We start from the raw sequence: 21,673 nt of genomic DNA, 5'->3' as shown, positions 1-21,673 counted from the left end.
ATTGTTTAGAGCTGAGCTTTGTCTTTATTTTTTTGATTATTAATATATTATAATAAAATATTTATATTATATTAATTTAATAATATTATTTATATTATATTTTTATAATAATAAATGTTTTTTATAATTTTAATATATTAATATTTAATAAATTTTATTATTAATTTTTAAATAAAAAATCACTGTAATATATAATTTTATAATTATAAAATTAATATTACAGTGCGATTAAATATATAAAAATAATTCGGTTGTAATTAGATATATAAAAATAATTTAATAATATTATATATTTATTTAATAATAAATTTTTTTATTATTTTAATAAATTAATACATAATACTCTTATTAAATAATATTAGTAATTTTTTAATCACATAATAATATTATTTTGTAATTTTACAAATTATTGTCGGCCCAATCTTAAAAAAATAGAATTTCTAAATGGCGCGCTTATCAAATAGGCGCTAAACTCTCTTTTCGACCGTGAATCGGCAGTCCAACTCTAAATTAACAAATATTTTTTCTCAAATTCTAAATACACAAATAATTCTTCTTTAACCCCTCTAATTTAGCAAAAAGCCTAACTACTTAATTATTTTATTAATGTTTTTGTTAGTTAAATAACTAGATAATTTATAATAATTGAATATAAATTTCTTTATAATAATTTATTTAAAACGTGAGATATTAAATTTAAAAAGCATTTATAATACCTTTTTTTAGTAAGTAAAGTTTTGCATTAAAGTTTTATCTCAATGAATTTAGAATTCCGCAGAATCAAATTGAGTTAAGCAACACAAATCACAATTTATCTTCTGTCTCTTTACTCTTTATAATTTAATCGTAAAATTATAAAATTATATTTTCACATTTTTTTGATATTTAACACTAAAATAAATTATTCGATTAATACGTTTTTGTTAAAAAAATTAAGTAATTTTCGTAAAATGAAACTTTTTAAAGAAAAATAAATGTTAAGAAAAATAGTATTTTTTAAAAGAAATTATTTATATTAATATTATTAAATTTATATATAAAAAATCCATTAATTTTTTTTATATTTTAGTATTAGAATGAATAAATATAAATTTTTTTTTAAAGTTATAACCTTAGAAGATATATTTTTTTTAACATGTAAATTATTTTGCGAAAATTTTCATTCATTACATTTTTTTAAAGGGCGATTTGGTTTAATACGCAACGTTTTAATAACCCTTGCGCACCGTATCACTGTCTTCCTAAAGTGCACCGTTTTATTTATCATATCAATATCAATTAACAAGTTAAAAGAAGTTAAAAGGAAACTGGGCACTTTTCAATGCTCATGGATTTGTTTCCTTGTTTGTCTTTTAATCTATGGCAAATATGGAAGGACGAGAACAATTTTATTTTTCGTAAGGAATTTAATTCAGTTGAAATAGTTGTACATATGACTATTCGATCTTTTGAAGATTTTCTGTCAGGCTTGTAATAATAATTCGATTTCAGCTTTTTTTTTTTTTTCAGTTCAATCGACGCCATTTTAATTTCCGCCTTTCCATAAATTTGGAGCTAAAGATTTACAAACTTTTAGGGTGCTTCAACAATTTTAGTACGAAATAGCACGAAATAGCTTGCACCTTCAGCAAGAGCATTCATAATCCACTCATATCTATAATCAAGAACTGTCGTTTGAAGAATCCAAAAGTTTTTCCCACGTACAATTTATTCTCAGAGGCACAGATCCCAACCAAGTTTTGATTTCCTATAAAATCACAAATTAATAAAAAGCAAATCAAGGTGGGATTGACTCATTTAGTAAAACTGTTAACTGAAAAACAGCTAAGACAATAAATTAATGTAAGTGGAGTCCCATTTGAACAAGGATTAACTAACTGTCCTTGTTAATCCCACTTCAACTGTATCTCCTTAAATTGATTATAATTTACTGTTGGAGTCATTCACTAACTAAAACATCGTGACCCACTTTCAATAATAATACAGCTGTAAAATCAAACATATTACAATAAGGATTAATTGGTCCCTACTCTGAATCAAACTCCTTCTCCAACAAGGAAAAGCTTCCCTAAACTATAAATATTTATGTTTTGTGTTACATTTACTCGTTGAAATGTATTGACAATTTTCTGCTTGAGAAGAGAGAAAGAAATTGGAAGCCATGAGAAAGGACCTACTTGCTGCTTCTGTGCCCAAGAAAAGAAGGGGCTCAAATAAAGAGTGCAGAGTCATCAAGGAACTTCCCCTTTTTCCTTACTTTTTACATTCCTGTGGAAGGTTCGCTGAGAGCATGGTGGAGGAAAAGAAGAGTGAGCAATGTTTTGAAAGTGTCAATAATACTGCTGAAGATCATCAACACAAGAAAAAGAAATTGCTGAAGAGACTCAATTTTGAAGAATTGGGTTTAGACCCACCACCAGAGTTGCCTAGCGAATGGATGAATAAAATAGAAAAAAAGGGAGGCGTTGATGTGAAATTGGTGATAATGAAGCAGATGTTTCCTACTGATTTAAACCCTCACCATGATCGTCTCTCAATCCCTTTCAGGCAGATAAGAAATGAGTTTCTTACAGAGGATGAGAAGACAAAGTTAATCGAGCAAAAGTCCATAACTGTTAAACTCATGGAACCTTGTGGTTCTGAGTCTGAGTTGTATCTAAGGCAGTGGAATTTGAAAAATACCAGTTGCTACGCGTTGACGACTCGTTGGAAACAAGTAATCAAGGAATTCAAGCAAAACGACATAATTCAGCTTTGGTCGTTTCGGGTCCAAGGAGAACTCCAGCTCGCGCTCATTAAGGTCCCATATGCCAGTGCCAGTGCCAGTGCCAGTGCCAGTACCGATGTAAGTGCAAGCGCAAGCGAATTAGTTAATTAGAGATTTTTAATTTCAGATGCATTTTAAGGAATATATAGTGTGTAATTTAGGGTTTTATCTGTGTTTAAATTGCGTATGTTCACTAAGAAGTCTAGTTTTATAAAATTTCTACAAAGAAGTTTAGTTTACTAAGAACTAAGAAGTATAGTTTTAAGGAACCCAGCATTTCTAAACTCTGCATGTTCAAGCCATTGAAATAATCCAGAAGTAAGGGAAACTTCTGTTTCGTTAGTCCACAAATTCCAGAACTCGTCCTCATCGCCATCGTTAGTCCACAATACTCTGTGTTTCGCGCCTCCAGTGAACCCAAAGTCATCATTACCATCATCAGCGTCGGTGCAATGCCCAGCTTGTTGATTAATTTTGACGCTCGGCGAGTTGATGATGAAGTAGATCAGAAATTCTCAGGGGTTTGTGAATTGTGAGCGTCAGAGATGGTGGTGGTGGTGGTGGTGGTGTTAGTTTAAAGAATCAGTTTTGTATGTGCCTTGAAAGGACTAAAACGACATAGTTTTTTGGCTGACCTTTACACAAACCTAGTTCACGCCCCTTTTATTTTAGGCATTTAATCCTATTTATTTATATAAAAATATAAATATTTTAAGTGTGATATTTTATAAAACATAAATATATCTCAGAGAATAATCACATGATAATAATTAAAAAACTAATAATTTATTAAGTTGACAAATCATCACAACAAACTAGAGGATCTAGCAAGAAATCAATATAAAAAATCATGAAATCCTTATTGCCCGTGAAGCTCTAGGTATATCTAGTGATACAACAATTATCAATTTTCACAAAAATACTGAAAAAAATTATCACTCAAAAATAATTTTTTTCTAAAGTTCAAAGGAGCCATCTTCTTGCAATATTTGGCTAGCAACACTTTCTTCTTCATCATCAATCACCAAGTATGGATTCCTTTCAATTGGCTGAAAATTGTAGAATATAAACACATAGAAAATCAAGCTTGCACCTTCAGCAAGAGCATTCATAATCCATTCATATTTGTAATCAAGAAGAGCTCCTATAGATGAAACCACAACTCTTGTGAAATACAAGTACCCCACAACAAATATATAGAACTGCTTGAAAAGTGTCAGCTTCTGAAGGTTCCTGGCTGCTTTTCCATCTGTTTTTGACGCCTCTCGCAGGCTTCGAATTGACCAAATGATCGGAAAAAACACTGCACAGCAGCAGATCACATCTATCAGCAAGAACATTTGATTCCATGTCATCCAATCTTTAGTTGCAGGACCTGTCTCACTAATCACAACATATGCTATATTTTCAAGAACCTGCAATGGGATCACTATCATCAGAACATTTTTTTCTCTTTCTTGAAGATATGGTTTCAAGAAAGACCAACCAGTGCCTATCAGAACTATCACTGTGAACAACATTATTCCTTTGAAGAATCCAAATATGTAGAACGCCACATCCCAGCCATGAGGAGTTCCTGTTTTTCCCACGTACATTTTGTCCTCAGAAGCACATATCATCTTCAGTGCCTTAACAATAAGCAATGCTCCCATTATTACATGAATCTTGTCAACTGTTGGCCTTTGTTTCAGACAGACATAAAACCAGACACCGAAGAACCAGGTATATATGAGAAAAAACATAAAGTAGAGTTTAGGCAATAATATTTGACCTGCAGAAAGATAATCTTTAACCCCATATTGCAAATTGTACATCTCAGTATGCACGTACATTGACACTTCAAATTCTGGTTCGCAGTTGCCAAAAACAAGACTATATTCGTCAGGATCAGTGATAACTATTGAACCATTGTACGTGGAATTAGTGGTGAGTTCATCAAATTTGAAGATGAGTTTCACATACCGGCTTAATAAAACACAGAAGGGTTGCGTGTACTGTGATTCGTTTATGATTCTTGCAAAGGAAAGGTCTCTAGCTAGGAAAAATCCCATTAAAGATGGGCTATATTCTGCTTTTCGATGTTTTGTTTTCCATGAGACGTTTCTTATGGAGATGGCTACATGGCCACCTTCTGAAAAACCAAATCGCTCGAACAAGATCATGGGGCGAGCATCGTCGATAATGTGTGTTTTCTTAATCTCAGAAAAAGTGAAAGGAATGGTTGAGATCAAGAACAATGCATACAGAAGTTGGTGTAATGGGTGATGGTGAAGAATCTTGAAAAAATTATTGAAAAGCTTCATCATGTGAGACAGCTAGGCTTGAAGGTGAACCAAAATGCAAGTGTTAATGAAGATCTTTGATAAAGAAATGAAAGAGCTTGGTGTGAGTTTGTCTATAGAATAATTGCTGGATTTAGATGGTTAATAATTAATGGTGGTAAAAGCAAAAGAGGAACGATTTGTGTGCCAAAGATTTGGGAGAGTGCAAGAACAATCTTAGGACATGTGTTGATTTTGCATCATGTTTGATACAACTAGATGTTTGATCATAAAAGAAGGATGTTAATTAAAATATTAAATTAAAAAACTCAATTTTATCCATATATTCTAAGAATTAAAAATATAATTTTCTAACATATATACACGTTCGGCATATCAATGAGATCATATAGATATTTAACTATAGAAATTTTATAAAACTAGACTTCTTAGTAAACATCTCATTTTTATACGTTTGGCTATCTATTAGAATAATTATTCAGTGTTAAAACAACTAATAACTAATATTTTTGATAGGGGCCGATGAACCGAGATTTGGTGGATTTGCTAAATCTAAACACTTGGACAAGAATTTGATCAAGTGAAAAAATTAATGGACGGAGATCGGGTGTTTGAGAGTTAATATATCTATCTGTTTTGATTTGAGTAGGTTAAAATTCTTAAAGTATAAAAGGTGTACGATTTTCTGAGAGAGTTAGAAATATTCAATTTAAATTGGTTCAGAGGTTTGTAAATTATAGTTGTCGTGATAGTTTTTGCGTCGTGTCCTATCAGATCAGACATAAAAGTCTATAAATATTTTTTAATATATATATCTAGTGGCTCATTAATGATGAACAGTCGACTAATAAATGCGAAAACAGTTAATTTATATTTTATTTATCATTCACTTCGCATCGTCCTAATTCACATTACGTACATTTATAATTTTAGTAATGATCCGTAAAGTCGACCATCTCAATCTACAGATTTTTATTGAGATCAATTTTCTTTGATCGACAGAGCTAATCAAATCGTAAATAAAATCGTAAATATGAACATTATCAAGAATATTATATTTTATATGTTATTAAAGAATATTATATTTTATATGTTATTAAAGGCTAGATGTAAATTAATAATCAATTTAAGGAGATACAGTTGAAGTCCCTTAGGATATCTATTGATTGATTTATATCTATAAGTGTCTAGTTAATCTAAATACAACGTAGTTTAACAAGGCAGTTGTGGATGGTAAATCCTTGTTCAAATGGGACTGCACTTGAATTAATTAATTGTTTTAGTTTTTTCAGTTAACCATTGTGCTAAATGAGTTAGATCCCCACTTTGATTTGCTTGATTTGATTTGCATTAATTTGTGATTTTGACATTTCCTTGGTTTGATTTGCATTAACTAGTTTAAAATCATGGACAGTTAATGTATCTTTGCACACTAAATGACTATACAATTATAATTCAAAATTATACATAAATGGTTTTGTCCACTTTATACAACAAAATAAGCTACATATACACAATAAAATTTAAACTCAGATTACCGTCTATAGTACATTTCTCTAAGGCATCAAAACTAACCAATGAGATTAAACAGTTATGAACATTTCAGACAATAATACCCAACGCTTCTCACATCAATATTAGAGAATCTGATGAACTGAAAGTTGTCATCACAGAAGCTCACTTTTCTTTTGACTTGAGTTGTCTTCCAAGTAAGAAAAGTCCCACGGATGTAAAGGCAGACAAAATGGCAGATGAGTAAAAAACCACAAGTAGAGCTCCTCTTAGAGACTGCATCAAGAAAATTTTTAGCATGCAATAATTAGTTAGGAGTTAATAAATAAAAATCTAAGACAAAATTTTCCAAGAACCTTCGCCAGCAGTAAAGCGTTATCATTTGCATATTGCAATGAGCTCTCTGGTATGCTCTGAATGCCCTGGGCTAGTTCCCATGAAAGAATCCTAAATTTCAATGGTAAAATATGTTTGAACATATTTCAGTCCATTTTTGTCATAAAATAAAATTAAAAAAGGACTCAAAATTAAAATAGAATATTTACCCGAAAGCAATTCCAATTACAGCTCCAATGTTGGCTTTCTCTGGTGTTACTGCAACCTGAAGTTCTCCAAACTGCAGATATGATTGACTTTGTTATGCATATACTATTCAGTGTCTTTTAGACAACACCTCAACGATGGTTTACCCTCTACCTTGAAGACTCTGGTTTCGTTCTTTGGTTCGTCATCTCTAGTTGTTGGTGTTGAACTTGCAGACAGAAGTTTCCCAGTTGTAATCATTGCTTGTGCAATCTATAAAGGTTTAACAGAAGTAAAGAACACATTGACTGCTTATAAGAGAACAATTATTTATTAACTCCTAATCCAACACTACGGATTATGAATTGAGCATAGCATGCCAGAAAGTACAAATTCATCCCTAAGTCTTCGCACAAAGCATCCAACAGCAACTGCAAGATAATTATTTTGCTTTTGACCAGAAAAGCTGTAGAGAAGCAAATGGGATTTATCACACTATTAAGTATTAACTTGCAACTTGCAAGAGATAAAACAAATTGTGTACAGATTCAATTGCACAAAGTAAGACATTGTCAAACTTAAATAAGTGTTCCTTATTAAAAAATATCTAATTAAAAGAATCACTGAGCTAATGACCCTTTATAACGAGGTATGAAATTTTCATCTCGATAACAGATTTACCGAGAACACAGAAAATATAAATGTTTGCATTTCTAATAGACTCCAGCAAACAATAAAATCCAAAATAATCATATAAAGCAATAAAGCAACACTAAAATAAGTTTTAGTTATCAACTTATCGTGCATCAACATGTGCATCTTATTTTTGAATTAGAGTTTTCTTTTGTCTGAAGTTTTATTATATTTATTGCTAAATATAGGAATAGAGAAACAACTCTCAAAGCACTGAATCAGCTTTTACGTCATATAAGTTACCTTTTGCATCTCACCCTGGCCATACTGTCCCATTGATTGGAACCTCCTTCCAGCAGATACCAACCGCTTGCCAAATGCTAAACAGCAAAAACATGAAGAAAGCTTCAAACCAAGCTCTTTACATGCATCCACATCAATTGTTTACGCTTAAAAGTCTTGCCTGCTTTGGCATTATTTGTTAGAGTACCCTCCAGAGTAGGAAGCTTGTTAGCTAAAGCACGGGAAGTTGATGTATCGGCTAATTCCCATGCTCGTGCGAGATTTAACAGGAGTTCTCCCAGCTCTTGGCCACACTGAAAGTAAAAAAATAAAAAAATAAAAAAAATAAAAAAAATAAAAAAAAGAATACCAATCAGCAGTTCCCTCCACCAAAGGAAAAGAAAAAAAAAAGGTTTTTCAACTGAAAGTTTATACCCTGTTTAGCAAACAATAAATTGACTATGGCTTAGACAAACAATTCTAAAAGCACGGTAAGCAGTGAGCAAGTCAATTGAGATTATATAAAGCACACTTAATATTCTTAATGTTGATATCCTGGTGTCAACACCCAAACCAGTCTGAATATGATTATGACGATCAGTATATATTGGGTTTTCAAAGCTTCTTACGAAAGATGCACTCAAATGATGAAGTGCTCAAAATAAAATAAATGAGCTTCAATCAAGCAGACCCATTTCTTGAGAATGTTGGAATATTCAAATTATTAAATTCTCAACACAAAATAAAAAGAATCATTCATTAAAATCTAACAACACTTGGTTAACGTTTCCACATTACAACTAGCAGCACAGTAATAAGAATTAACCTCATCAATAACCGGCCCATTTGAAAGATCGAAAGCTGCATCATTTAACTACACACAAAAATACAACCAAATCAAAAAATCTCTCAATTTCCATAGAATTTTGAAAAAATTACAGATTCCCTTACGTCCAATCGAAGATCACGAGGCAATTGTTCCAAATACTCCGACGGAAGATCAAAGCAATCCTGCACCCAGAAAAAAGGAGTTAAAGTTACAATGCAACTATGAAATGTACGTATGACCACGTTATCCAAATAAATGGACAAGTAATAATTACAGAGAGCTGGATAAGGAGGGGTTGAGGGGATTGGGTAGAATCGGGCGATTCAGTAAGGGCAAGTAATGTAGCAGTGAGGGGCTTTGATTGAAGAATTCTATTGGTTTTTACAGAGGTCAGAGAAGGGACATAGCCGGAATTTTGGAGGAAAACAGAGGAAGAGAGCGCGGGAAGAGGTTGAAGAAGAAGAAGAGAATTCATATCTGCGAGACGATTATCTGGATACCGGATATGGTAAATTGCTAGGCATTTCATAGTTTACAAAGAAATTAAATTTATTTTTCAATATATTTTATTAATCACAATTTTCATGTAAATATCTTTTAATTTTTTATATTTTATAATTATGAACACTTTTTGTGATTCGAACAATGAATGGGTTGGGCCAATTTTGTTTGGGCTTAAAATATTTGCAACAGGTCAAACTCTGTTATGAGTATAAATTTATTTTTTTCAACTTGATTGGCAAAAAGCCCGGAAAAAAAAAGGAAAGGGTTTTGGAAGCTCTTTTGATTTGTGAATAAAAATACAGGTACTATAGCGCAACGAATCTCTCTCTTTATTTTTCCTGCAATTCCATCTTATTCAAGAACGGTTTGGCAATTCAGATGTGGGTTTTGTATTAGTTCTTGCTTTGTTCATCTTCAGTTTTATGTTCTATCGTTTCAATCCTTTTTTATAATTGTATGGGAAGGGAAGGGAAGGGAACTACTGAATTGAAATTTGTTGCTTTCTGCGGATTTTCTAACTCCAATTTTTGTTATTTCTGTAATCTTTAGCCAGGTAGAATCTGTGTTTGTTTGCTTCGTTATTCTGATTTTTCAGCTCTATGTATGTCTTGTTTAGTTTTGTGCTAAGTTTAAAGACGAATTACTAGGTATTTATACGCTTTCATGTTTTCAATTTCTGACCTAAACACAAAAACCAAATTGCACGTCTTCGTTTCTCTCCCTCTTTGGTAATTTATGTGCCTTGAAATCTAGTTAGGCTGCAAGCATGTATTTTCATCATTTGCAAAATGTCAGCTGAACTTTTTTTGCTATTTCAAAGTCGTATATTTCAAATCAAAATATAAGTTAGTTTACTTTATTAGAATCCTCCGCTGTCTAATGTAAGATGCTGATTTTCTTCTTCATTTTTAATCTATCTTTTGTTTTCCAGCATGTCTGGAGAAGAGGAAGAAAATGCTGCTGAGCTCAAAATTGGAGATGGTAAGGATACACCCACATGATAATGAATTATATTTTCAAAGAAACAATATGAAAGGGAGATAGGAATTGGGCAGTTTGGATTTATCACTCCGGGGTCCATGAGTTACTGGAGTACTTGTTGATAATGATCAAAGGAGTAATGATTACATTTTTAAGTTTTTGAATGATGTGCGTTTATCTCTAACAAGTAATAATAACCCTCCTTAATCCTATAACAAAGTCACACAAGGGTTGCAATTGAACCAACTATGCTTGTGTGAGAACTGATTAAACTTTCAAAGGTAGTTAAATTAAATTTGTCAGAAGTGTTTAAATATGTTGCTTCAAGCTAAATTAAATAAAGCAAATTTTATTTTTATTGCTATTTTTTCACTTTGTACTAATCATCATAATGTTGCATAATGGAGCAGTGCAAATTATGGCAATTTTTTTTCAATATGGGGAATAGTCATGTTTGCTCTTTGAGTATTGAGTTTATGGTGGAAGCTTGGCTTTTCTTGGTATGTGAAAGTGTTCTTAGTTGAGTTGCCATATGACAGTTGTGGTTTTTTCCTCCTTATACCAGAATTTTTGAAGGCGAAGTGCTTAATGAATTGTGAAGTAGCATTAATTCTTGAACATAAATATGAGCAGCTTCAGCAGATGTCTGATGATCCAATGAATCAAGTTTCTCAGTAAGTAATGGAACATACATTGCTTATTTGCTGGTATAAGTTTTCATTGTTCTCTGTATTACATACAGTGCATTTAGAGTATTGGCTGAAGTTTAGCTATTTGGATTTGGTTTGCTAGTAAACAGATGTTGGGTTGTATTTTGGTTTATGATGCCAAAGTTTTATAGTACATCTGATTTTGGGTTAACCTTTACTGGCACTTGGCAGGCTGACTTTTCAGTCTCTGTTAAAGTTGGATGGCTAATTCAGTGACCTAGCTATAAGATTTAAAATGGAAAATAATAAGTTACCCTGTAAACTTTATTATTTCTGTTGCCTAACAGGAAAAAAAACAAAGTGCCTTCAAAACTCCATTATTGCAGTTACTATGAATCTATGATCTGTGCAATTTTTGGAGGTTTGTAGTCATCTGCCACTGGCTATATTTTGTTCCACTTTGTGAACCATGATGAGTCTATCGAGGGAAGGACTTTGGGCGTTATTTTCTTTCAGCTATATGATATATCCTAACATTATGTTCAGAATATGAAAATAAGAAAGTTAGTGAAGATAGATGGTGCAGAAAGACTCGGGATTCACAAAATTTGGATGCCTCAAAATTGTATATCTAAAGTAGGTGAAATTTTTGTTGTTTTTATTTTGCAGGGTATTTGAGAAATCATTACAGTATGTGAAGCGCTTTAGCCGTTATAAAAATCCTGATGCTGTCAAACAAGTTCGAGAGTATCCATGAACATAGTTGAATTGATAATAGTGCCCTAAAAATATATTATATATTTTGAACATTTGGTATACATGACCTTTTCTCCAAATCACATGTTTTTATCTAACAATTTAAAGTGAATTTTGCATCAGTTTCAGTCGTCAAAGTTTTTCACTTAATTGAGGGTCAAAAATAAAACTTTCTTGCCTCTTGAATCACTTAACCAATTCTCAGAATTCTTAGTCGATACCAGTTGGCTGAATTCGAGGTAGGTAACCCATTGAACTGAAATTAAGAAGCTTGGTTTGAATGTTAAAAGTGAAGCAGCTGACCTTTTTCCACCTTTTCTGTCCAGCTGTGTGTTCTTGGCAACCTTTGCCCTGAAACTGTGGAGGAAGCTATTGCCATGGTTCCTTCTATCAAGGTATAACTAATTTGTTCAAAATCCTGGCCTTCTTGCTTTTGATTACTGGTGCTTAAATTGATCTATTGTTTTTATAGAAAAAAGACATTTATGGAAACAAATAAAATATAAGCTCTAAGATGCATCTGAGCCTTTTCAGTTGCTAGAACAATAGGCAAAGATCACCCGCGATCATCTGTGTTTGAGATTTAAAAATAACAATAATAAATAATCACTTTAGGTGATCCGTAGGAGCTTCTTTGATGATGAGGCAACCAGTTTTAGAATCCTTATTAATGTGGCAGTATCTATCTTTGTTTTGGTCTGAATAGTGAATGCGTTTGTTGTGCAGACAAAAGGAAGAGCTCATGATGATGAGGCAATTGAGAAAATGTTGAACGACTTGTCGTTGATCAAGAAATTTGAATAGTGGAAGCCACCTCTTCTGTTGATACCTGTTTTAAATGGGATTTCTTGATCTGATCATACCAATTAATAGATTTCACTTGTGTGACTTTGGAATCTTCTTATTTTGTAGTGCTGCTTTGACAAATGTCAACATGAGAATATTATTACATGCTAGATTTAGACTTTTTCCAACATTTTTGGGCTAAATGCATACTTACAAATATATGCTTATTTTAATTGTGACTTAATAAATACCTAAATTTTAAAAAAATATTACTTTTAAACTTAATTTTGTTAAATTCATGATTTTAAAATTTGAAAGTAAATTTTCAAATTTATGTTTAAATTCATGATTTTAAAGTTGTGTTTAAAAGTAAATTTTTTAAAAGTTTAGGGATTTAAAATAATATTTTTTTAAAGTATAAGTGTTTAAAAATAATTTTTTTTTAAAGTTAAAGTATTTATTAGATCACCATTAAAGTTGGGGTGTTTGATAGGTAAAAATATTAAAGTATAAGTATGTAAATATGTATTTTGCCAATATTTTTGTGATACTATATGTATATATGGGTTATCTGGTTATCTATATAATTTTATTTCTAAAACATGTTGTGATCTAGAAATCCTTATCAAAATCAAGCATTCTGGTGACAGTGTCATAATCGGATTTAAGATTTCATTCGAGTGTTTGGTCTTGGCTCATCTTAATTGCAACCAATAATCAAACTGTTGTAAAACAAGTGGCTTGGAGCTGTTCTTTATCCATTGAGAGATATTTCTGATAATATAGGTGCTTTCGACCTCTTGATGATAGTTGATAAAATAAAATCACACAATCAAGCCAACCTTACAGGGTTCACAAGAGGCTAACTATGCCTTCATTTCAAGTGCATTTTATTATTATTTCTTTAATCTGTCCACACAGCCACCTCCTTACACTAAATTACCTTTGCTATTTTCACGAGTAAGAAGGTAAACAAATTCAGAGTAATCATCTGGGTTGAACTTCGCTCCTTTGCTCCAAAACCGGCATCCAGTTTCATCACTAGATAGAGACTTGTAGGCAACACAAGTGCAATTTTTCCAGCATTTGGCGTGACAATCACTAAGACCAGTGTTCATATCAGAATCATAATACCAATAATAATCATTGTAATCGATGTAGCCCCTCTTTGGCACGAAAATCTCTGAACCATTCCTGCATTTGATGGGGGGCTCGCTCAGGCAAACTGCGGTTGAATTCTTGGAACTGTACTGGCATGGACTTGTAGATTCAAATGTATATGTAGTAGAATTAACACTCATCTCCAGAGTCAACGTTGTAATTTGGCCAAGTGTGTCCAAGTCCCACTTGGATAATACAGACTTGTTTTTCACAGAATATGAGAAGTACTTCTCCTCATCATTTGCCACAAAGCTGAATTCATATATATCGTTTCTTTTTGTCAGCTCGGGTGCTGATTCAAAGCTCCCATTCTTCCATACCCCACTTGACCAGTAAACGTCGTCTCGCCGCCGAACAAGTAGCTGGTTAACTCCACTTGGATCCAGGTCAAGCCTGAAAGCCCCTGGAGCTGGAACTTTCTCACTTAACCATGAAGTGAGCGACCAGTTTTGGCCAGTCTTGAGATTCATGCCTATTTTCATTCCAGGCAGCAAGACGTTGTGGGGATAATCAAAACTCTGCCATAAAACACGTCCTGCATTTCCACTGGAATCAACTTGTTGAATCACAAGGTTTCCTGAATCTAGTAGAGTGGCAGTAATATTATTGGCACCTGAAGCTTTTACAGCCATATTGGGATTTATAACTATTGGCAGGCCTCCTTGATATAAGATCTTCAGTTTTCCATCACCATCAATGGTTAGAGCACCGGAGGAATCAGGAACAGGATCTACTCGGTTGGCCACCCAAACTGAAAAATATGGTAGATAATTAAACCATATTCCCAAATGGCGTGGACCTGAAGGGCCGAGCATACCTAATTGTGCTCGGTTGGGACTGAAGAATCCCAACCTGAATACTCCTGAAGCAGAAACCAGCTGCTCCCAATCCCGCAGCATCTGCCCTTGTTTGAGTGTATCAGTTTCTGCATGGGAAATGCAGTTTAGACTAAAAAGACAGGAAACGGTGATAAACAGAATGAAACTTGCAGAGGCCATGAGTGCAATGTGTAAGAAAATGGTTACTTGGTAATGTGAGAACTTGGGTATTTTTGGATTGTATTTATACCCAAGAAAATGATCTCCTTAAGTTTCCCAACGTATGCAAAGGTGACAACCTTGACGTATACATTCATTGATGTTGGATATAGTGGTCCTACAACTTGGACGATTTTTCCTTGATCATTTATTTAGAGCAGAAAATTCTATTCATTTTCTTTGAAAAGTAAAGTATTGCAGATGCTGAAACAAGTTTGAAAAGGAGAGTTGGAAAGGACCATGCACCTTGAACTTAATTAATCTTCTCTACTGTTCATTTACTGAGAGGTTTTACTCTTGAGAAGGAACTTAGCGGAACTCAGAGGTAATTTTACATGTGGTCACTGAATTTTACTTAATTTTGCTTCATAAAATCAACTTAATTATTTGAATTTCAAATAATAACTCTTATCAGATAGAATCTCTAATTGGGTGCTAAAATTCTAATGCTAAAAGTTACATGAGAAATCTGTTTTGACAGAAATAAATAATCATCTGAAGCTTCCACTTAGTTACTCAGTCTTGGCCTTGTAACCATCAATCAATTATTTTGCTGTGGAGTTAGATGTGATGCGTTTATAGTCGGAGTCTACACTCACATGCCGTGTTGATTAGACAGCTCTTCGTGGACCCGTGTCCAATAGGTTGGAATGAGTCTTTTGGGCGGGGTTTCTACGTTTGACTAATGGATGATTTTATCTTTTCGCTTTCGTTAGAAAAGTCTTTGATCTGCTTAATTTGGTTAGCTAGAATTTTCATCTTATAGTTTGTTTTATGCTTAAATGTTAGTGATTTACATTTTTCATGGACAGAAAATTCTGTCTACTCACACTCAATCATAAGAGTTATTAACATAAGAGACAGCTATTTCTTTGGCAAATGAAGCTACAATTACAAACAACTAGCAATCAAAATAAGAGACGGCTATTGCTAATTCCTTCCTCTCATATTTGAAGAGTTGACAGAAACAAGCAAAAATATAATTACATGATCAAAGAATTTGACAATACAGAATTTACCTTACATTCCTAAGAATTTTTTTTTTTTTTTTTACCCTTTTTCTCAAATATTCGGATGATAATAGTTGTAAGACGAATGTGATCATGCACACTGCGGGTTGTATCCAGGACCTCCATAGTAAAAATATGTGCCCCATTCATTATTGTAAGAGCTTTCGATGTTGTAGCAATTTATGTTCTCAGATAATACAGAGATAGTTTGTGGTGTGTTGAGACTGTTGTCGGAGTCGACAATCTGTAAGTTTCGAAAATAGCTAGCTTTTCCGAACCCATCTTCTGCAAAGCGGCCGGAGCCCATGTGGGTTGAAGTGTGCTGACCGTTGGCTCTAGAGTTGACCACTTCACCACCCCACTCCACCATAGTGGCATGGTCTGCTAGATGTGTAAATAGCTCTGCTGGCCAATACCCTACTAGGGTATTGTCACCAAATCCCATCCACCAGTTACCTACTTTTGGATCCTAATTTATGAAGGGAAAAATGAATTTTTTTTAAAAAATCATGATGGTATTAAATAAAGTTATTGGTTTTATGTATTTTAATTTTAAAAAAAAAGCATTTTTAAAAAATAATTTTACCTTCCAAATGAGGATTGTAATGTCATACTGGTTGCCTGCATAAGATGATACAGGAGAAATGGCAGCTCCAATGGCTATTCTGCTATTGGTTTGCACAAACCCTGCACAGAGAAGATTGTAGCATCCTGTAGCCTGGTATGAATCACTCTGCAAAATTATAACAACAAAAAATTGAATTTGGAGCCTTAGGGTTTATGATAATTTCGAAGGAATTAGAAAACATATTAATGAATAAATTGTCATTTAAGGGCCTGCAACGAAGAGAATATTATGAATGAAGGTAAATTAAAACTGCAGCAATTAGCAAGCAAGGGAATTATGAGATTGTCCCCACAACACCCACTACATTAATCATCATATTAATTCACATTACTCTCAAAAGGACTGTTTTTGGGAATCCCAAATCTTTATCCAAGCAACACAAATATAACAAAAGTTAATCAAGTAAGGATATATATGTAAAATTACAATTAATTCTCTCTAAATTCTTAAAACAAAATGATTAAATAATTATATTTTAAAATTACATATTCGAATTAAAAATCACAAAGGTTAAATAATTAATCATATGAAAAGATCTTAAATTTTTAAGTGAATTATTGTAGGGCAAGCAAGTGGTTAGGAGATTGTCCTCTCAACTGTCAACCTAAGCCCTAAGGGTTAAGAATCAGCAACCATGATGAAATGTGGGTGCCTGTCTTCTTCCATTATATATAAATATTTAATATAAAGACTACTCATTTTTATGTAAATAGTTATAAGAACAATTCAATAATAGGATTTTTTTTTAGAAAAAAAAATTAAAAGTATAAATAAAATTAAATTTTAACTCTATTAATTATATTTGCACTAATTCAATAGCAAATACTACATGTAATTAATTAGTTTAAGAGAGATCTTACTGTCCAGTATGTAAACAATCTGGGGTTGTTGTCACCATAAAGCTCCGGACTGACCTGACTAGTAGAATAATCACAACTTCAGAAAAATCCCAATTAAATTTATTAATCATAAAAATATTTATTTATTCATATCAATCCAATTAATATCTCGTAAATTGGAAGAATCCATTAGTTTCAAAGCTCTACTGTTACGCTAGCATACATAATTTTATTTTTTTATAAAGTATGATGTAATTTTTGTTGGATTACGTGCATGCGAAGACAGGAAATGGAAGGAGTACCTGCCATCCAGCTTCTATGCTGTTGAGATCTGAGCCGTCGAATGATCCCGAAAGAACCCAAATCTGTGATAGGCTGAACTCGTTGACAACTTGTATCGATGGGTCCCACACGTTAATAGTTGCCTTTGCTCCGTACACCTCCTGTGATCCGGTGTAGGCGATCGCATGCTGTGAATATGAAGATCAACTATTAAGAAAAAAATACAATCAACGGTCCAAGGTAGAAAATAAATGAAACACGAGTTCCGAGAATAAAAGTGGGTCCCTTGTTGGGAAACTAAAGATCGTGTGGCTAGGATTTAGTTTGAGGTGGGGGGAATCTGACTTTATAATGAAATTGAATGCAAAGGCAATTAATAAAACGGAATCCTACGGTTGCAATTTGCAAAGAGAGGAAAATGATGAGAATTAATGCGTGTGAATGAATTCATTTCTTTGCGGTTTTCCTCATGAATTAATTATATATTTATATTTATATCTTAAAACTAGTAAGAGTATATATGGAAATAAAAATTAATATTATTTTATAATTTTTAAAGCGTCATATAATTTAGAATAAAATAAATTTTTTAAAATGAGAGTTATTGTAAAAATATTATAAATTATTAATAATCGGTCTTATCAATTTTCTTAAACAATTAACGGGAAAATGTGTAAAATAAAAAAAGAAAAGATAGCATACCTCGTGTCCATTGCTACTAATTACATCGGGTGCATCAGTGCGTCGAGAAAGATAGATAGAGCGGCGCTTTTTCCCAAAGTCAAACAAAGACTTGGCTCTCAAAACATCATAAACTGAGCTCCGCCGTATTGGAACAGTTCCTTTAGGGCACCTGGTTCCATTTGTATGCCACATTTGCCATGCACCTTGTTCCACTGTTTCATTACTCTTCATCTCTCTCTCAATTTCTCCTTCCTTCTTCTTTTTCACTTTTGGCATTTCTGATGGCATTCTCTGTAATTACACCATCAACCCATATATCATAATTACTAATTAATCATTAACACCAAACTTAATTAAGATGGAAAGAGAGGGAGATAGTATTGTTTACTCTTAAGCTTAAGGAATATAATATATAATTGTGTTATAAATTATCAGAATAAAGAAAGAAAACCTGCATCCTCAAGGGTTGATACCTGAATCTTGTGATTTTTTAAAAGAGGGTGATCCAAAGCTGGTTGTTTTCTTTTATGAACACAATCTATGATATCTCCATCTGGGCTCTGTACAAATATCAAATATAAGAAAATATATATATATTGAAAATATATATGATGATTAAAGATATATATATACCTCAATGGTCATCACAGCAGGCTTGTTAATGTTGTTCAAGTGCCTCTGAATCCTTTTAAGTCTTAAGCTACTGACTTGCCTATAGTTTGTGTAATTTAGAGCAGAAATGAGAGTAAAATTTTCCAGGAAGACAAGGGCAAGAACAAGAGGAAGAAGAGGAAGACCAGGAAAATTTATCTTCCTTTCCAAAAAACCCATTTCTCATTCAGTCTCAACTCTCAAGAAAAAAAAAAAAAAAAAAAGGGAAGAAAGAATCTCAGAAAAGCAACACACGATAAATTTTCTGGCAAAAGGAAGGAAAACAAAAGAGCACAAGAGCAAATCTGAGTTTTTTTTGTCCCTTGAAATCACTTGCTCCAAACACTCATACACACAAGAAAAGGTAAAAAGAAAGAGACTTATCTTTCTTCTTCTCTCTCTCTTTCTGTGTGTATTAATGGTGGGAAGGAAGGTGGGTGAAGATTGAAGAAGGTGGTTAATTAAAACTGCTGCAAAGAGAAGGTCCCCTCTCTTATGGATTCAGCACCCAAGGCCAAGGCCATGATTGTTTTGCTTGTACTTGGGTCTCATATTATTGCAGTGAAGATGAGAATTTTGCTGCTTTGGAATTGCACCCAAGGCCAAATTTTAGAGAAAAGAAACAAAATAAAGACTTGAAAGCACTTAACCTACCCAACTATACAGCTCCCCTTTTATTGCACTCCTTCAATGTTGCATCTGCCACCTTACAGCTTTCCCATTAATACTAATAATAATAATTAGAAAAATTATTATTTAATTTATTTGTTACAGTAAAACTCGTTAATTTATCTTAAAAAATTATATTAAAAGGTGATTAAAAATTTTAAAAATCAAATAATTAATTTTTATATTAATTTTAACGGTTAAATATTATAAAAAAATTTAAAAATAAAACATTTTACAAAATTAAGAGTTTATATAATATTTTTTTTTATAACACGTAAAATATCTAATAGCTAAAATAATTCATGCATATTACCACTCCTGTTTATTATGATAAAACTGTTTTTATTACAAAAATTACCAAGTTGATTTTAGCAAAATTGCTTTTAGCACAAATAGTTAAAATAATTCATAATTAATTAATAAATTTTTAAAATTTTTTTAAAATATTTTAATATATCTATTAAAATTAAAAAAACTAATTAATTGTAAATTTTTCATCTTATTATCTTTTTACCAATCTTATTATTATTATAGAGCTATAGCTTTCTTTCCTTCACACTCTCCATTCCCTTGTGTCACCTTTTGTAAACTTGAAGAAGCACTCAATTGGTGTTTTTTCTGTGTTTTGGTGTGTTGACACTTAGTTTTTTTTTTTTTTTTTTTTATAATATGTTGAAAATAATAAATTAAGAAAAAATAAAGGACTAAAATTAATAAATAAAAAAATTAAGAGCCTTTAAGCTTCTATAATAGTATATTCTCAAATCTTTCTTTATTTCTGCAATTTGACTCTCCATTTCTAAATTTTACTCATTTGAATTTGATGCATGTATTTTTTTAATATTATTTAATTTTAGTTTGTAGGATTTCTTAATTAGAAAGGTCATGGGTTTCTCCAGAAAAAGGCAAAAAATAAATAAAAGCATATGATCAACTACCACATAAAATGAGTAACTCACTTTTTCTTATAAATTCATCTCTCTATAAAAGCATATCTACTTTTTAATGCCAAATTCAAGTTTTCAGATTATTCTTTGTCATAATATAATTTATTCCTAATTTAGGATAAAATATAAAATATATTTTCTTAATTTAGAAGTAAGGGATAAAATTAATATTTTTTAATTTTTTCATTTTAGTATAAACTTTGATGAACAAGAAACACGTATTATAACTTTCAACTTCAATAATTTATTTTTTTCAAAGTAATCGTTGAAAACATTTAAAATAATATTATTAAACTTATCAATATAATTCTAAATTTATAAAATTACCTTCCATCTCTTTGTTAATTTCATTTTGCTTCTCTTTCTCTCTCTCCCTACTCTTATCTCTTTATAACTATCAAGTCATAAACCATATAAATAAATAAATAATTAATTAATTATATAAAAAAAAATCAACTTGTTTTTCCAGAGACGATGGTGCCAGTATTGAAAAGGAAGCTTGGGGATCTTTCAATGTCTTTCTTCTGTCTATTTCTGAGTTTCTTTCTTTAAATGATCATGTGAAATCAACGACATCCATATCTAGAGTTACGATATGTTTCGTAAGCAGAGCTTGCCGTGGAGGTCGCTTGATCCTCATTTGCCTTCTTAATTCATCTGGGTTTATGGTTGGGAAAGGAGTACAAAAAAATAAAAAGAAAATAAAAAACATATACTTTTAATGATGAATTCAGTGAGAAACAAAACTTCACGGATAATATTATTGTCAAAAGATTAAGTATCCATGACTGAGATTATGAGGATTTACGGTAGGCATATGCTTCAATGAGGTTCGATCAAATAGAAAAATTAATGAATTGGTTGTTGAAGAGTTAATAGATTTGAATACTTTACAAATGGACATATCTGAATAAGATTCTATTAAATGGGAAAATTAATGAATCAAGATTAGTCGTTAAAGAGTTAATATATCTGAATGTTTTGATTCCAATATGTTAAAGTTATAGAGCTAGAAAAAGTGTAAAGTTCTCTAAGTTAGTTAAAGAATGTTGACATACAACCTGTGTGTTTTGATTTCAGTATATACAACCTGATTGTCTTGACAGTTCCTGCGCCACTTTCCACTAAATTGAACTGGAACGTCTTTTAATAAATGTGTTAGCCAGCTCATTAATTGTGAGCAATCCGCTAATAAGTTGCAGAGCCGATTAATTTATACCATGTTCATTCATTCATGTCATATTGATCTTATTCACAACAT

General features: G+C 32.0%; 6 protein-coding genes across 8 annotated transcripts; 2 read left to right on the top strand and 4 right to left on the bottom strand.

Moving 5' to 3' along the window:
• The first annotated feature begins 2,125 nt into the window (after positions 1 to 2,125).
• On the top strand, positions 2,126 to 3,374 carry LOC110623722 (putative B3 domain-containing protein At2g27410). Its single transcript, XM_021768741.2, has one exon. The coding sequence runs from the start codon at positions 2,162 to 2,164 to the stop codon at positions 2,876 to 2,878; it is 717 nt and encodes a 238-aa protein (XP_021624433.1). The 5' UTR covers positions 2,126 to 2,161; the 3' UTR covers positions 2,879 to 3,374.
• Positions 3,375 to 3,723: 349 nt separating this feature from the next.
• Positions 3,724 to 5,300, bottom strand: LOC110622622 (protein CANDIDATE G-PROTEIN COUPLED RECEPTOR 7). The gene has a single exon (XM_021767198.2). It carries the CDS (start codon positions 5,071 to 5,073, stop codon positions 3,724 to 3,726), a length of 1,350 nt encoding a protein of 449 aa, XP_021622890.2. The 5' UTR covers positions 5,074 to 5,300.
• A 1,169-nt stretch (positions 5,301 to 6,469) lies between these two features.
• Positions 6,470 to 9,394, bottom strand: LOC110622219. The gene is made up of 9 exons (XM_021766653.2): positions 9,102 to 9,394; positions 8,950 to 9,009; positions 8,825 to 8,872; positions 8,180 to 8,312; positions 8,020 to 8,096; positions 7,258 to 7,356; positions 7,107 to 7,177; positions 6,918 to 7,008; positions 6,470 to 6,837 (listed from the first exon to the last, which is right to left on the bottom strand). Exons 1-9 carry the CDS (start codon positions 9,354 to 9,356, stop codon positions 6,727 to 6,729), a joined length of 945 nt encoding a protein of 314 aa, XP_021622345.1. The 5' UTR covers positions 9,357 to 9,394; the 3' UTR covers positions 6,470 to 6,726.
• Positions 9,395 to 9,560: 166 nt separating this feature from the next.
• Positions 9,561 to 12,694, top strand: LOC110622111 (DNA-directed RNA polymerase II subunit 4). Of its 2 annotated transcripts, none has more exons than XM_021766502.2 (7): positions 9,561 to 9,633; positions 10,263 to 10,312; positions 10,878 to 10,986; positions 11,632 to 11,709; positions 11,924 to 11,957; positions 12,045 to 12,113; positions 12,445 to 12,694. In XM_021766502.2, exons 2-7 carry the CDS (start codon positions 10,264 to 10,266, stop codon positions 12,520 to 12,522), a joined length of 417 nt encoding a protein of 138 aa, XP_021622194.1. In that variant the 5' UTR covers positions 9,561 to 9,633; position 10,263; the 3' UTR covers positions 12,523 to 12,694. The 2 variants fall into 2 exon arrangements, with proteins under 2 accessions (XP_021622194.1, XP_021622195.1); XM_021766503.2 differs by having other exon boundaries at positions 9,604 to 9,711.
• Positions 12,695 to 13,275: 581 nt separating this feature from the next.
• Positions 13,276 to 19,481, bottom strand: LOC110622235. Of its 2 annotated transcripts, XM_021766681.2 has the most exons (7): positions 18,779 to 19,480; positions 18,619 to 18,705; positions 18,164 to 18,436; positions 17,482 to 17,649; positions 17,201 to 17,254; positions 16,299 to 16,445; positions 13,276 to 16,181 (listed from the first exon to the last, which is right to left on the bottom strand). In XM_021766681.2, exons 1-7 carry the CDS (start codon positions 18,974 to 18,976, stop codon positions 15,804 to 15,806), a joined length of 1,305 nt encoding a protein of 434 aa, XP_021622373.1. In that variant the 5' UTR covers positions 18,977 to 19,480; the 3' UTR covers positions 13,276 to 15,803. The 2 variants fall into 2 exon arrangements, with proteins under 2 accessions (XP_021622373.1, XP_043816296.1); XM_043960361.1 differs by lacking the exon at positions 17,201 to 17,254 and having other exon boundaries at positions 18,779 to 19,481.
• Positions 13,434 to 14,663, bottom strand: LOC110623324 (G-type lectin S-receptor-like serine/threonine-protein kinase CES101). The gene has a single exon (XM_021768240.1). It carries the CDS (start codon positions 14,661 to 14,663, stop codon positions 13,434 to 13,436), a length of 1,230 nt encoding a protein of 409 aa, XP_021623932.1.
• Positions 19,482 to 21,673: the final 2,192 nt, after the last annotated feature.

This window comes from Manihot esculenta, chromosome 9 (genome assembly GCF_001659605.2).
Source record: "Manihot esculenta cultivar AM560-2 chromosome 9, M.esculenta_v8, whole genome shotgun sequence".
In the NCBI taxonomy this organism is placed as follows: domain Eukaryota; kingdom Viridiplantae; phylum Streptophyta; class Magnoliopsida; order Malpighiales; family Euphorbiaceae; genus Manihot; species Manihot esculenta.
The sequence above is the reverse complement of the archived record's forward strand: the minus strand, read 5'-3'. Positions and strand labels throughout refer to the sequence as shown.

Bases quoted from the DNA above. Each gene is read 5' to 3' on its own strand.
- LOC110623722 (XM_021768741.2), top strand. From the start codon at position 2,162: ATGAGAAAGGACCTACTTGCTGCTTCTGTGCCCAAGAAAAGAAGGGGC.
- LOC110622111 (XM_021766502.2), top strand. From the start codon at position 10,264: ATGTCTGGAGAAGAGGAAGAAAATGCTGCTGAGCTCAAAATTGGAGAT. The intron at 10,313-10,877 runs GTAAGGATACAC...TCCTTATACCAG, and splicing joins TGAGCTCAAAATTGGAGATG to AATTTTTGAAGGCGAAGTGC. The intron at 12,114-12,444 runs GTATAACTAATT...TTTGTTGTGCAG, and splicing joins CCATGGTTCCTTCTATCAAG to ACAAAAGGAAGAGCTCATGA.
- LOC110622622 (XM_021767198.2), bottom strand. From the start codon at position 5,073: ATGATGAAGCTTTTCAATAATTTTTTCAAGATTCTTCACCATCACCCA.
- LOC110622219 (XM_021766653.2), bottom strand. From the start codon at position 9,356: ATGAAATGCCTAGCAATTTACCATATCCGGTATCCAGATAATCGTCTC. The intron at 9,010-9,101 runs GTAATTATTACT...TTCTGGGTGCAG, and splicing joins CCCTCCTTATCCAGCTCTCT to GATTGCTTTGATCTTCCGTC. The intron at 7,178-7,257 runs GTAGAGGGTAAA...TCATATCTGCAG, and splicing joins ACGAAACCAGAGTCTTCAAG to TTTGGAGAACTTCAGGTTGC.
- LOC110623324 (XM_021768240.1), bottom strand. From the start codon at position 14,663: ATGGCCTCTGCAAGTTTCATTCTGTTTATCACCGTTTCCTGTCTTTTT.
- LOC110622235 (XM_021766681.2), bottom strand. From the start codon at position 18,976: ATGGGTTTTTTGGAAAGGAAGATAAATTTTCCTGGTCTTCCTCTTCTT. The intron at 17,255-17,481 runs GTACTCCTTCCA...TCTACTAGTCAG, and splicing joins GCATAGAAGCTGGATGGCAG to GTCAGTCCGGAGCTTTATGG. The intron at 16,446-17,200 runs GTAAGATCTCTC...ATAATTTTGCAG, and splicing joins GATTGTTTACATACTGGACA to AGTGATTCATACCAGGCTAC.